The sequence below is a fragment of the Etheostoma cragini genome, chromosome 3, assembly GCF_013103735.1.
Source record: "Etheostoma cragini isolate CJK2018 chromosome 3, CSU_Ecrag_1.0, whole genome shotgun sequence".
NCBI classification, from domain to species: domain Eukaryota; kingdom Metazoa; phylum Chordata; class Actinopteri; order Perciformes; family Percidae; genus Etheostoma; species Etheostoma cragini.
In genome coordinates, this window is record NC_048409.1 from 6,932,418 (window position 1) to 6,947,403 (window position 14,986).

Below are 14,986 nucleotides of genomic sequence, written 5' to 3' on the forward strand. Positions count from 1 at the left end.
TTCTTTTAATCGCCACCAATAAAAATAAAAAAATATATATTTTAGTATTAGTACTAGTAATAGTATTTTATGTGAGTGCTGTGAGTGCTATGTGAAGAAATGCAAAATACCCAGAGTGTTTTGTCTCCTATCGCAGAATATATATATAGATTTATATATATGGTGTAGCTTGACCTTACTCAGCACAGTTTAGCAGAGTTGCATTTGATTGCTGTTTCGGCTGCAAGTCATAATTAATGTGGTCTACACTATCATTACCTTATTGGGGTCATTGATGCCAACCTCAACAGAGTGAGCGCTGTGTTTTGTCAGTTTTAGTGCCACTTTCACTTTCTGCATGTTTGCAATGGTTTTATATCTAGATACTTGAGAGTGAATATTGTGTTTTTGTATTAGAAAGCCATAAAAAACACTTCCTTGCTGAGACACTTGTGTGCCATGATACCACTCAAAGAAAAGTCCATATGGGTCTTTGGCATGCTGTGGCACTCGAAAGGCCGTCCATCCCCACCTGGTGCATTCACGCTTTGCTTTTAACTCTGAATTATTAGATAAATGCACTTATCCTCGAGTTCTGTGATTAATGGCACGACCCTGCCTGTCATCCTTCCAGTTTAAAAGCAGATTTTCTGCCTTTTCCTTCTTGTTGTGACCCACAGGATCATCACGTAAGCACAGCGCCTCTCATTGGTGTCTGCAGAATATTGCACAAGAATCAGTTGACAGCTCCGATGACGAGTTCTTTGATGCCAGAGGTTAGTATTACATTTTATCTTCCCATTTTGTCCTGTCTTCACCTTTTTTTTTGTCTCTCCACAGTCATAGTCAAATAATTGATCTGGACTTCTGTATAAGCATTTTAAATAGACCCTATTTCATCAAGTGTGCATACTGTGACTCTTCTAGCCTTTTTCCCCTCTTAATATATTGTCTTCATTAATTATTTGTCCTATAAAATTCAACAAAAACTATGAAAAATACCCTTTAGAGTTTTTAAAGAATACATACTGTATATTTACAGTATATTAATCAATTGTCTGAGCTCTAGTAAAAGTCAAAGGTCCTATACCAAAGCCTTATTACAGTTCACATTATGGGAAGCCCAATGTTAAAGGTGAAAGTGTGTTTGGTGAAAAAGGGCTGACAGTCTTTAATTTTTTAAAGCACCCATATTATGCTCATTTTCAGTTTCCTAATTGTATATTGAGGTTGTATCAGAATAGGTTTACATAGTTTAATTTTCAAAAAACAATTTTTGTTGTACTGCAGATTCTCTTTTCACCCTGTGTGGTTAGGTCTCTGTTTTAGCTACAGCGTGAGACATCTCACTTCTATACTATCTTTGTTGGGGGTTGCACATGCTCAGTAGCTAGGTAAGATCACATTAGCTAGATAACTTTTCTTCCAACTTTGGTCAGTATAAGTCAGGATTAGTTGGGAGACTTCTTCTAAACGAGAGCCACTTGTAGAATACCTGCAGAACAGGGACAGGAAGTAGTTCTTTTGGAGATTATAGTGAACCAGTGTGTGTTGTAGCAGTGTTTTGCCATTGAGAACGAGCTAGCATGCTAGTGCTAGCATTCTACAGTTTGCCACCTCATCTTGGCTACTGATGTAGAAAGCTTTGCAGATTTTGAAAAGACTGAAAGCTGAGGACATTCAGAAACCTGTATCTCACTCAAAACAGAATGGATAGTTTTTTCAAGTTTAAATGCTTGTGGAAGCACAAGAGACACAAAATAGCACCCCAAATCCCATAAAAAGTGATTTTTTCATAATATAGGCACTTTAAAGCTGGGGACAATAACTGGCAATAACTGTGTTCTGGGTGGTAAATAAATTTGCTCAAATAAATTTTGAGCAGAGCAGGGCATTGCTCAAAATGTATTTTGTGAGACCGGTGTCAAGGCGCCTATCAGCGTGGAGGAATCACAAGGGATTAAGATAACATGTGCATGTGTTGTACTGTATGAGTGCACAAGGACCCTGTCATCCTCACACACACATCTGCAGCACAAGACTCTACACTCAGCTGTGAAGCATCTCTACTGGGTAATATGTAAGATGTCCTTTATCTCTTTCAAGTAAATAGCTTGGGGTGAGGCGTGTGCATTTTGTGTCAAACAAAAGCAGAAAGAAATAATCAGAAGTTTGTTTGTACACACTGGAAACATACATTCACTTTCTTGCAGAGAGTTAGACAAGACAATACATACGTACCCTTTCTGTTTGTCTGGTGAATATCAAGCTACAGTCAGCAGCCGGTTAGCTTAGCTAAGCAAAAAGGCTGAAAGCAGAGGGAAACAAATTCACTTACCTGCACATATATTATTAAAATGGACATGTTATTTTTAATTGTTGCATACAAAACTGAAGTGTAAAAACAACATATTGTGGAGTCATGCAGAGCAACCAGACTCCAGGATGTCTCGGCACCCGGCTATAAAATAGTCAGGACGTAATCACCGTAAAACCAAGAATTGTTGATTTTACACTTGATTTTACACCTTTTACACAGATTTTTGTATGATGTGTTAAAAGGCTAGCATTAAAAGTGCTGGTAGGCTGGTAAGGTAAACTCACTGGCTGCTGGCAGGAGCTTTATATTTAATGGACAGGCACGTGAGTGGCGTCGTTCTTCCCATCTAACTCTTATAAGAATAAGCATATTTACCAAACTGTTGAACTATTCCTTTAAGGCAGGTGTGGAAAATTTGTATTTCCTTAGTAATGGTTTGTTTATACAGTATAATTCTACCAGCAAGTTTAGTAATAATTCTAACAACCTTACATAACAACTTTTTGTACAAGCTGTCGCGCGTACGCATTAAGAGCCAGGCTAGCTGTTTCCCCGTTTTCAGTCTTTACGCTAAGCTAAACTAAGCAACTGCTAAAAGTAGCGTCATATTTAACAAATAGACATTTTTCAGGGGGGGGGGGGGGGGGGGGTTATGTCTTTTTGTTCACAAAGTGATGCAAAAATGGGCCATGCTAAAAGGTTTGGGAACAGTGTATGAACTAACCAAACGTCTATTGCACTTCTTTTAGTTGGCTGCAGACGCAATCAGTGTGATTTTGAATAAGTTATGAGTTGTGCACAGTTTTGGTTAGAATCAGTAAGATAGATTTCCACAGCCATCTGTCATAAAGTTAAGGTCCATATGCTCTTGGTGAAGGCACCACTCAGACACCCCCATCTTTCATTTCAGTCTGTTTTTTCATCTCTAATTGGCTTATTATTCAGAGACCAAACATATCAGCTCTCATTTTGCCTTCACTCATTGATGCACTGGACTCTGGGGCAGGCCAGTGTTTTTCCAGGTCGTGTTGCAAATATGTCCCAAATCAAAAAGATGATCCATTAAACTGTAGAACGAGGGACATGTAGAAACGTGAAATACAACAAAGCTAAAAAGAAAAACCCAAGAAGAGATAGGTGTTTGAAGGGTGTTTTTTTATTGCAGTTGGGTTTCTTGTCTGAGCTCAGGGGGAACGTGGAGAAAAAGCAACAGAGCATGTTAGTCCTAACATAAAAATTCGCTCTGTATGGGGGAGGCATCCCTTAAAAGGGAAACCAATGCAAGATTATAAAAGGTTGTTTAAATTATGGACCACCACAGTCACTTGCAATACTGTGACTCTCAATCTTAGCTGCATATAGGTGCTCTGGATAAGCTTCTTATTTCTACCAGGCAAACTAGATATATATTTTCAGAAGCAATTTCAGTCTTTAATAGAAAACAGAGAGAAAAACTGAAGGAATTACATTGAGGAGTTACACTCAAACCAGCACAATATGCTTGGGGGGGGTTTATTATTTATTATTATAACGTGGCTTTGATGAATGCTTTCATCCACACTGTGTAACCCAATGGACCGTGAAACAGCATGAACATGTATGAAAACCGTCAAAGATTTGCTCAGCTTTCTGCTAAAACGATTAACCCTGACTTTTGTGTTTATGGTCTTTATATACATTATACTGTCTCTATTTAGTAAATGCAATACTTTGTCAGGAGCCTTTGGGAAACAAGATGAAGACATCTCAAAGTGGCTCATCCTGCATCCTGGGATTAGAATTTGAGTGTTTAGAAATGGCTATATTCTAATGCTCCTTTATGTCAGTTTATTTTGAGACACTTTAATGCACTTGGCCAGTGTCAGTTTATATATAAGCTGGTAAAGATAAAGGTGCATCCTCAAGTGTATGGCACAAGTATATGACTTTTTTTAAATTCTTTATTCCAATGGATTGGAATTGAAAGAAAAAAATGATATTAGGGTTTAAGAGATTATTGTTATTATTGAGGGTGTTTAAGGATGTTCATAATCATACGGGGTTGACAATAAAAGACTAGTAGCACTTTTGAAAGGAAAGATGTAAAGTGTCTGCTGATGTCCGTGGGCCAGTGACTTTTGGTCTTTTAGACTTTAGTCATTTTGTAAAGGCTTTGCAACTGAATATCAAATACAGTTAACCTGTATTTACTGTAAGAATATATAAAATTGTTCAACTTCTTAAACTGTATGATTACAGCTGGGTCAGCTTAAACATGAGTTAATTAGAATTATTTTTCTACAATACCTGAGTTTAGGTACTGAGTTCTTGTGAAAATGTTGCCTATATGAAATGCAGTTTGACATTGGCAAAATAACAAAATTGAAGAGAATAAATATCCAGTTTTTTCCTCATCCCAAGCGTATAAGTTTAAAGTGAGTGTCGTGTAGACCTAGACCTAGATTTAAGGCAAATTTGTGATTTGTGATTTCGAGTTAAGGAAATAAAATTCACCTGAGTCATAAAGAATAGTACTTAAAGAAGAATTGTAATCTGAGCGAGCATTCAATGCAAGATAAACAGTTGGTCGAATATCAACAATGTAAATCAGGTCACGTGATTGGCTGGACGGAGATGGCGGCTTGAGGTGAAGCTCCTGGCCCAATATTGCCAAATAGTTGTTTTATGTGGTTCCAACTTGGGAAGTTAAGTTAGCAGACATGGAGGACAGAAACCGAAGAATTAACTTCTGCATCGTCGGGCTGAAAGAGGGGCTAGAAGGTGATAATGCTATCCTGTATCGGTCATGCTCGCTGCCTAAGTGGCTCCGGAATCTAGCAGATGTTTTGATAGAGATTATGTGAACCCACGGAATTTACAGTGATTGCCTGAAGAAAAATACCATTACCATTCTCACGATGATTTTCAAAGTGCTTCGTTACACAACCAGGAAGGCGATTCTACAAGCTGCGCGGAAATGCCCACATGTCATTAAGGGCCGGAATATTTGGTACTCCAGTAAAAACTACAGCAACTTCACCCTAAAAAGACACCAGGCTTTTTATCGAGCCATGGATTCAGCACGGGTGAAGGGTCTGGATTTTTTCCTGCTTTATACAGCAACGCTGAAGATCAGGGAAGGCGCCCTGTACAGAGCTTTCACCTCCGCCATGGATGCTGCGGACTATGCCAATCAGGCTTGGAGGAGGATAAAGACTGAAACAACTGCCTGTTGAACATGGACCGTTGATTTGTCTTGTTCTCTTAACGGGTCCTGAATGTATTGCACTGTTGTCTGTTTCCCCCCTTTCTCTTACGTTCCCTTTTGTGTCCCTGTCTTGTATGTTCTTGTTCAGTGTTTTACATGTTTTGTGTAATGAGTGACTTAGCTTTGGATGCACTATTTTAAGGAAAAGGCAGTAGCAATTTCCACATATACTCTCATTTAGAACGCAGCTTTTTTTGATAATTGGTGATCTTTCATTTTTGGTTTGGAATTGTGGCAGACTGAATGCTTCTCATAAACACACCAGCACTCTGGGCTTACTAAAACAGAGAAATGTTGACATTGCATTATTACAGGAGACACATTTGCTGCAGGCGAATACCGTCCGTCTAGCCAATAGATTCTGTCACACAATTGATCCGCCTCAGCAACTTCTAAAACAAAAGGAGTAGCCATTGTTGTCAAACAGAATCTCCCACTTAAAGACTTGTACTCTTGGTCACATGATACAGGCAAGATTGTGATCTCCAAACAGAGTTTGGTGCTAGGAAAATTTCACTTGTGTCAGCTTATGTGCCTAATGTTTTTGATAGCAATTTCTATAATACGCTCAACAATTAAATGCTGGAGTTAACGGACTGTTTCTTAATGCAATGAAAGCTTTTGACAGAGTTGTGTGGTCATTTTTATTGTCAGTCTTGGAGGTGAAGGGCTTTGGTAAAACTGTTATTGGGATGATTAAAGCTTCGTACTCTAATCCCTCAGCTCGAGTCTTAACCGGACGCACCTCCTCCTCTTTTCCAGTTTCTAAATCCTCCAGCCTAGGTTGCCCCTTGAGTCCTGCATTATTTGTGATTTCTTTTGAGCCATTAGCCATTCGCCAATTGATTATGGTGCCACCGATGTGCATTTGTGGTACACAGCATCGTCTCTCATTATTTGCAGACAATGTTTAGATTTTTTAGAGAACCCCTCTCAATCTCTCCCTCACCTTCTATCATTGTGCAAGGAGTATAGAAATATAACTATTCTGGTGCTCTGAACAATGTCTTGAAAGGTGTTGAGAAATGGATGGGTCTCCCCATGTTTATTCAAGCCTGTATCTCAATGGTTAAAATGAATGTTTTAACCAGTATTGATTTTGTGAGCTCTATGCTATCTCTCTCCTCTCCTGCTGGCTACCAGCGTAAATTACAGCCAGCGGTATACAAATTTATCTGGAAAGGCAAGCGGTCGCAACTTAAGATGTCTACTTTACAGAAGAGGAAAGAGGATGGTGGCCATTCAGTTCCCAACTTCCAACATTATTTTGGTCCATCTTGTTGAGGCCCCTTCTCACTTGGTTTAGCCCAGATTTGTCTGTCTGCTGGTGTACCTTAGAAAGTGCTATGACAGAGCCTTGGTCACTCCTTTACAAACTTTTTGCCCATGTTTCTAACAAACAGTGCCAGTTACGGTTTGGTCCCTTTGTCTCACGTCTTATCAAAACTTGGAAATTGGCTGAAACACACTGCCATATAGCTTGTTACTGATTGGGTGGAGGCCGATAATTGTGGAGCCCCCCAATGGGAACAAAGGGGGCTTCATTATCTAAAAGGCATTTTTAGCGAGTTTGGCTTACTTCCTTTTTCTGACTTGCAGAACGCATTCAGTCTACCTTGTTCCTCTTTTTTCTTTTACCTTCAATTAAGATGAGCACTCAAGGCATACGGCGTCCCTTGGCCGAGGCCTTTGCCCATCCATCCTAATCTGAGGTTATTTACTGTGCACCCTAAAAACTGTGGGATGGTATCCAGACGATTGTGATTGCCCAGGCTTGAGTAGCGATCTCGACTAGCATAATGTATGGTCTAGCATTCCAGAAGTATCACGCAATCCAGACCATCAGCAGATTCACCACAATTTTACATATCATACTGGGACATATCTCACCCTTCTGGAAATGCACCACATGAAAATAATTAACAGCACTCATGCACTCTCTGTCCAATAAAAGCACAAGGTACATATTTTCACATGGTCTGGGAGTGAGCTCCCATTAGTCGGTTCTTGAATATTGCATTACTTTTCCGCCTTGTTTAATGTTACTGTACCTTCTACTGCCACTGTTTTTATTTTAAATGATCTGTCAGCCTTTCAACTCTCTGGAACTTGTGCTGTCTTTGCTTAACTTACAGCTGCAAAAAAGATGATTGCAACTCGTTGGAAACCACCCCACGACCTGTCTATCCACACATGAACCATTTGCTACATGGATGTAGTGTTTATGGAGCTTTCCACGGCGCTCATTAATAAAGCGCCAGGAAAGACTCTGGACACTTAGGTGAACATTGCTGAGGCTGTGAAGGCTGTGGCTGTGATTGTTTCCTCCGTGTTTGTTTCCTTGTCTTGTGTCTGTATGTGTCTGTTTGTGTAAGTGTTTGGGTTTGTCTGTTCCGGCGTGTATTATTTTTGTCTCCCTGACTCCCGTCTTTGCTCTCTATGTTCTAATTTATTTTTCATATTTTTATTTAATTTTTAATTATTTTTTTATGCATTCTCTTTCTCTGTGTATTGTTTGTAATTGTTGGTTGCTCTTTACTTTTCCAGAAATAAATACAAAATTTGATCACAAAAAACAATGTAAATCTTACTGTGGTAAGCAGATGAAATGTTACATGAGCACAGATGTTAATTGGTAAAAACATCTGCATGTGTTGTTTCTTATGAGAACTGAGACTGACGTTCAGTTTCCGTCAGTTGACGTTGTCACACAAACGGCCAGTGTTTGTGTGACATGTGTAGAGGCAACGCAGATGTTAGCTGGATAGTTTGATGCTGTCACTCTGTTGATCAACTCTCCTGACATCCGCACAGCTGCCCCTAGCAAATACACACACACACACACTTTGTCACATTGCCACCTTGAGCTGGCGAGAATTGTAACAGAGACCGCTGTCAGAGCTGCATGACTCGACCACATCCAGAGACCCTTCCACTATCAAGTGTAATATGTTCATGTCCCACCAGTGGAAAGTAAAAGCTGCAGTTTATCTACAATCCAGATACAGAAGCTCTCAAATGCGACTCTTCAAAAGGAAACAAGCTCACAATAAAAGAACAAAATCTAAATCCATAGGAATCTTTTTAGGTATAGGTTTCAGCTTCAATTTTAGTGGTTGCCTAAGAGATAAAGTGTTTAAAGCTGAAGGAACCACATGCAGAAACACGGTGAAAGGTGTTACACATTTATTTTCTTTGATGTTGTTACTCCACAAAAAGGACCTTTTACTGAATAATACGGCATGATTGAATATCACAAATGTGTCACTTTATTGTGTTCACATTTACTGGTTTTACTCAGCCAATAGCACCATCTCATCTTCATCATTTTGCTGAAAAAGCTCAGTGGGACATTTTAAACACAAAGCTGCTGCCAGAACATTTTGGCTTTGTTTTGAGTTGAGGGTAACAGTTTCAGTTTTGTTATTTGTGAGATGGGAAGACAATATTTTTGGATTCTTAAGCCTTGTGTGTTTCTAATTCACAGTAGCATAATACATTCTGGGGATTCATTATTTGGTGTCAAATAAGGTGCTGAATATAGTTTATTGTATTTCTGATGTAAAGAATGCTATCTCACACACCTCTCTGTTTATGTGTATTGGGTATCGGTAGATTACAGATTCAATTATTGGAAATTTATCAAAGATGTTTTATCAATAGTAATAAAGTTATGAATATAACAGGGCACCACCCTGGAATCAGGGACCAATAATAACCAATAATGAACTTTCAAATAGTCTCATTTGGTGGCGTTCCCTTTAAAATACAGATCTTAATTAAAATGGTTAATTCATCTGGTATTTTCTAAAGGAGCTGACTGTGTTCAACATGCAATTATTACAGGAAATAAACAAATAATCACAACAGAATTTATATAATTTCAAAATCATCAATGGCCAAGCAATAATCTTTCGATCAATTAAAACAATATCCCTTTGTTTTTTATCTACAACAAAGCAAAAACAACCAACAGACGTGTAGCAGGCATCTGTCTGTCTGTCTGTGTCTGTGCGTTCGTACGTGCGTAGGTATTTGCTTGCGTGTGTGTGTGTTTGGTTAATGTGTAAAAAGGGAGAGAAAAGAATCTTGATCCTCCAGGTTCTGACAGTGATCACCCTCTCATTTAGTTAAGTAACTAAACTCAGTGAAATGTCTCTGCCCAGAAAACCTCAAACCTTACGTGTGTGTTCAGTCCGTTCATTTCTGTGCATAGATCACCATGGGAACAAAACAGGTCCGGTTCTGCTCAAACATGGAGGAAAGCATTCCCTCCCAAAAGCAAAAGGAGAGAAGCTGGTAAGTCAGCTTTGTTGTGTTCTTCTCCTGCAGAAATGAAAACAACAGGGCGTGTTTTCATAGGATCCAAGGTGCTTCCAGCACCGAAATTAAATCCACTTTGTTTCAAAAATGGAATTTGTAGCACAAGCTGGGGCGCTGACCTGTTGAGGTGGAGAGAAAAGGTTTCTATGTGTCAGCAAGTTTCATAGTTCAGGATCACCGGCTAGGCTAATAATAATGATTATTATCACCGGCTAGGCTCCATGCTAATAATAATTGTTCTTATCACCGGCTAGTCTCCATGCTGTGTTTAGGGTTCAGGAACCAATATGAGAATTGAGTTCTCAGCCCTGGGGCCATTTTGTGAAGTGACACCTACAGTGAGGAAAATAAGTAATTGAACACCCTGCTATTTTGCTAGTTCTCCCACTTAGAAATCATGGAGGGGTCTGCAATTGTCACTGTGGGTGCATGTCCAGTGTGAGAGACATATTCTAAAAAAAAATCCAGAAATCACACTGTATGATTTTTTATGATTTTTAAAACTATTTATTTGTATGATACAGCTGCAAATGCAGTATGTATTTGAACACCTGTCTATCAGCTAGAATTTTGACCCTCAAAGACCTGTTAGTCTGCCTTCAAAATGTCCACCTCCACTCCATTAATTATCCTAAATTAGATGTATCTGTTTGAGGTTGTTAGCTGCATAAAGACACCTGTCCACCCCATACAGTCAGTAAGAATCCAACTACTAACATGGCCAAGACTAAAGAGCTGTCCAACGACACTAGCGACAAAATTGTACACCTCCACAAGGCTGGAAAGGTCTAAGGGGAAATTGCCTAGCAGCTTGGTGAAAAAAGGTCCACTGTTGGAGCAATCATTAGAAAATGGAAGAAGCTAAACATGACTGTCATTCTCCCTCGGACTGGTGCTCCATGCAAGATCTCTCCTTGTGGGGTCACAATGATCCTGAGAAGGTTGAGAAATCAGCCCAGAACTACACGGGGGGAGCTGGTCAATGACCTGAAAATAGCTAGTTTCTAAGGTTACCGTTGGTAATACGCTAAGACGTCATGGTTTGAAATCATGCATAGCAGGGAAGGTTCCCCTGCTTAAACCAGCACATGTCAAGGCCCGTCTTAAGTTTGCCAATGACCATTTGGATGATCCAGAGGAGTCATGGGAGAAAGTCATGTGGTCAGATGAGACCAAAATAGAACTTTTTGGTCATAATTCCACTAACCGTGTTTGGAGGAAGAATAATGATGAGTACCATCCCAAGAACACCATCCCTACTGTGAAGCATGGGGGTGGTAGCATCATGCTTTGGGGGTGTTTTCCTGCGCATGGGACAGGGCGACTGCACTGTATTAAGGAGAGAATGACCGGGGCCATGTATTGCGAGATTTGGGGGAACAAACTCCTTCCCTCAGTTAGAGCATTGAAGATGGGTCGAGGCCGGGTCTTCCAACATGGCAATGGCCCGAAGCACAAAGCCAGGAGAACCAAGATGTGGCTCTCTAAGAAGCACTTCAAGCTTCTGGTCTTATCAAGTCTCCAGACCTAAACCCAATAAAGAATCTTTGGAGGGAGCTCAAACTCTGTGTTTCTCAGCGACAGCCCAGAAACCTGACTGATCTAGGAAAGATCTGTGTGGAGGAGTGCGCCAAATTCCCTTCTGCGGTGTGTGCAAACCTGGTGAAAAACTACAGGAAACGTTTGACCTCTGTAATTGCAAACAAAGGCTACTGTACCAAATATAAACATTGATTTTCTCAGGTGTTCACATACTTATTTTCAGCTGTATCATACAAATAAATAGTTAAAAAATCATACATTGTGATTTCTGGATTTTTTTTTTATAGATTAAGTCTCTTATAGTGGACATGCACCTACGATGACAATTTCAGACCTCTCCATGATTTCTAAGTAGGAGAAATTGCAAAATAGCAGGGTGTTCAAATACTTATTTTCCTCACTGTACGTGTGACTTGCTGGCTGCAGCTGTTAAATAGTCTTTTTCTCTTCTTGTCTAAGGAGAAATGTGCTTTCTTTTTTTTTTTTTCAGAAGTGGAGCAGGCTTGGAATTTTACGTGTAGGCTGAAAATATTTTCGTCTGTGCAGACACGTTTCCCTTTGAGATCTCTGTTTAATATCAGGTCTAATTATCCTTTATCTGATGGTCCTAACATGTGTGTGATAGATTGTCACGTGTTTCAGCTCTTTCATGGCTGTTTCTACCACTGGTGAGCAGAAGCAGCGGCAGCAGCAGGAGGTATTTATGCAAGATAGCACATCTTTTTACTCCATCTGAAGAATCTGATTAATTCCAGGGGCCCTTTACGCACAGTAATTAAAATGAAAAATCATACCTCTCTTCTACTCAGCATACTGGGTGTATCCACCTCAGAGCCCCACAGCATCACTCAACCTCTGTTCATCTCGCTCGAATGTAAATCTACACACATTGTTCACAGTGGTGGAACGTCTCATTTTATATCAGGACTGAATGTGCCTTCCGACTGCTCAAGCGCTTGCCAAATCAGTTGTCACATTGTTTATTGATGTGAGCTGTTGACTGTGTCCTGGGTGTTAAACCAGATTTGTTATTTGATGACATGAATTTAAATAATGAGGGGAATTGACAAACTAAACCTGAAAGGAAATTCACGGTGTTGGCTGCTCCAACAGTTTAATGACGTAATAAATTGCCACTGGAGGTAAACTATGTTTATATGCAAGTAGGGCATCTATTATTATGAGGCTGCTAGCTTATGACATCACTGTTTTCTACTCTGCACTATGTGTGGATGGGAACTGGGGTGACCAAGAAAACCAAGTCTCTTTTGCACAAGTTGTCCAGTAAATCTGTAATGACATTTAATGGCATGAGTCAGTTTTTGTTGCATTTAAATAATCGTTAAACTTGCTTGTACAATAATATATTCATACAATGATATTGTATGTAAATGGAATTTTACTGTACTCACCTTAAAAGAATAACTTGACATTCTTTGATCACTGGCATAATCAATGTTTACATGAATGAATAGACCTGTGTATATTGTGAAGATTTTAATCAACAACAGTACAAAGACAAGAAGGAAGGAGTGTTTGTGCGTTATAATTTTTATTGCTTCCAATGCTCCAATTCCATTCTAATTTCCTGAGGATCTTGTACATGTAGCTGATTACAGCATTTTATCTCTAAAACACAATTGTCATGCAGTGAGTCACAAAGAAGCAGCACATAGGAGACACTCTTCTGTACTTCTGAGCACCCTCATTGATAAAATGCTTCACCAAGCCCTAACCTTACCTTTAAAACCAAGTCTTAATACTTAAATCAGCCTGAGGAATGGTTAAAACTTACTCATCAAAAATGTCATTGCACTGTAGATCAAGAACTAAAGCTGGTCCCTGCAATGGTAAAAGTACAAGAGCCCAAACTCACACACACCTCATTCCCCGTTGATTTTGTTTGTCTAAGGTGTTGGTGAAACTACGTATCTGTAGTCATCCACTCTATTCCCTCGCCTGTCTTCACTAACTTTCATCTTACATCTCTGGGACATGCGCCGCTCTGAGATGAAGTAAATTAAAGAAAAAATCTATCTTGTTTTTCATATATATTCTAGTATAATATAGTAGTCCATAATAGATATTGTCTCAGACAAAACCTAATATTTATGTTGAGGACGCAAGATCATTTTATATTCATAATATGATCACGTAGTGGAACAATGAATTCAACTCATATTTAGACATCTGACATTAAAGATTTGTGTTGTTTTCCAGATATAATGACAGAGAAAAGAAATATATTCTAGTACACTATAACACCAAGTAAGTTCAATAAGTCCTCATATTTAGACAATTTGGTAACATCTTTATAAGAATGGGTACCTATGGAAATACTAACGTCACTATGTCACAGGCAAAGGAGACAGAAAGAACTAAGGAATAGGGAGACCTGGGACAATCAGGTGTAGAGTCTCACGTAAGGGACAGGGAGACCAGGGACAGTCAATAGTAGAGTATCAGGTAAATGACAGGGAGACCCGGGACAGTCAGGTGTAGAGTCTCAGGTAAGGGACAGGGAGACCAGGGACAGTCAGGTTTAGAGTCTCAGGTAAGGAACACGGAGACCAGGGACAGTCAGCTGTAGAGTCTCAGGTAAGGGACAGGGAGACCGAGGACAGTCAAGTGTAGAGTCTCAGGTAAGGAACACGGAGACCAGGGACAGTCAGGTGTAGAGTCTCAGGTAAGGGACAGGGAGATCAGGGACAGTCAGCTGTAGAGTCTCAGCTAAGGGACAGGGAGACCAGGGACAGTCAAGTGTAGAGTCTCAGGTAAGTGTGTTGAGTTTAGTTCATATTTTTGGAGGTGTGTGGCTGTCAGGGAGAGCAGATGAGCTTTACCAGCGGCTCAGTAATTTACATTATGATCAGCTAATTTAACAAGTGTACAAAACCATTGTATTTCTTTTTATATGAGGATACTTTAAAAAAAAAAAAGTCACTATATGTTTTAAGGTATTTTTGTGGCTTGATTGTAAATAACTTAAAACTAAAGAAATGGCTTTTTTACTGAATCAAGAGAAACCCTGAAAAAAAGGACAATGGTACAGTCTCCATGCTATACTAATGATAGCATTAAGTCCTTTCTCTGTGTACACATATCCTCTACAGGGATAGTTGTATTATTTGTGTCCACTTCAAAATTGCTCTTCAGAAATTTTATAGAAAGTTTATTCTCCCCCTAGATCTTGGCAGGGTTCCAGATCTCTTTCTTATAAAAGTCCTTTTTTAAACAGCAAAAATCATGCTGCCTTCACATTCTGCCTAAGTCCATGTCCTACGAGGCTAAACAAGAATTGATTTGTGTAAGATTTTATTGGGAAATCAAACCAGGAAGACAAATGATTAACACAATAAGCTATCTAGGAATTTGCACAGTTTTGTGTTTAGAATGTACAGAGAAAAAAACGTCTTGTTAGTACTAAAAGTCTTCTGCTTTGTATTGGAGCCATGTTCCACTGAAACCCAGTCGTTTTTTCCCCTGCAGGACTCTGTCTCTGATTGAAGTTGTGTTGATCAGTGAGATTAGCTACTGTAGTGTTTGATTCCAATGAAACTGTTGCTGCACAACAA

The 14,986-nt window shown here is 39.4% G+C and overlaps 1 protein-coding gene and 2 long non-coding RNA genes across 4 annotated transcripts in view; 2 read left to right on the top strand and 1 right to left on the bottom strand.

The window, feature by feature from the left end:
* pitpnm3 (PITPNM family member 3) overlaps positions 1-14,986 on the top strand; it is a 98,616-nt gene that overhangs the window by 22,318 nt on the left and 61,312 nt on the right. For both annotated transcript variants that reach the window (XM_034867174.1, XM_034867175.1), the window contains exon 2: positions 660-755. In XM_034867174.1, the coding sequence (XP_034723065.1) occupies positions 660-755 (96 nt within the window). The remainder of the gene's footprint in view (positions 1-659; positions 756-14,986) is intronic.
* Positions 13,707-14,315, bottom strand: LOC117941942. Its single transcript, XR_004656006.1, has 2 exons — positions 14,159-14,315; positions 13,707-13,806 (listed from the first exon to the last, which is right to left on the bottom strand). It is a non-coding gene; the product is annotated as an uncharacterized LOC117941942 (long non-coding RNA).
* On the top strand, positions 13,886-14,418 carry LOC117941943. The gene is made up of 2 exons (XR_004656007.1): positions 13,886-13,921; positions 14,153-14,418. It is a non-coding gene; the product is annotated as an uncharacterized LOC117941943 (long non-coding RNA).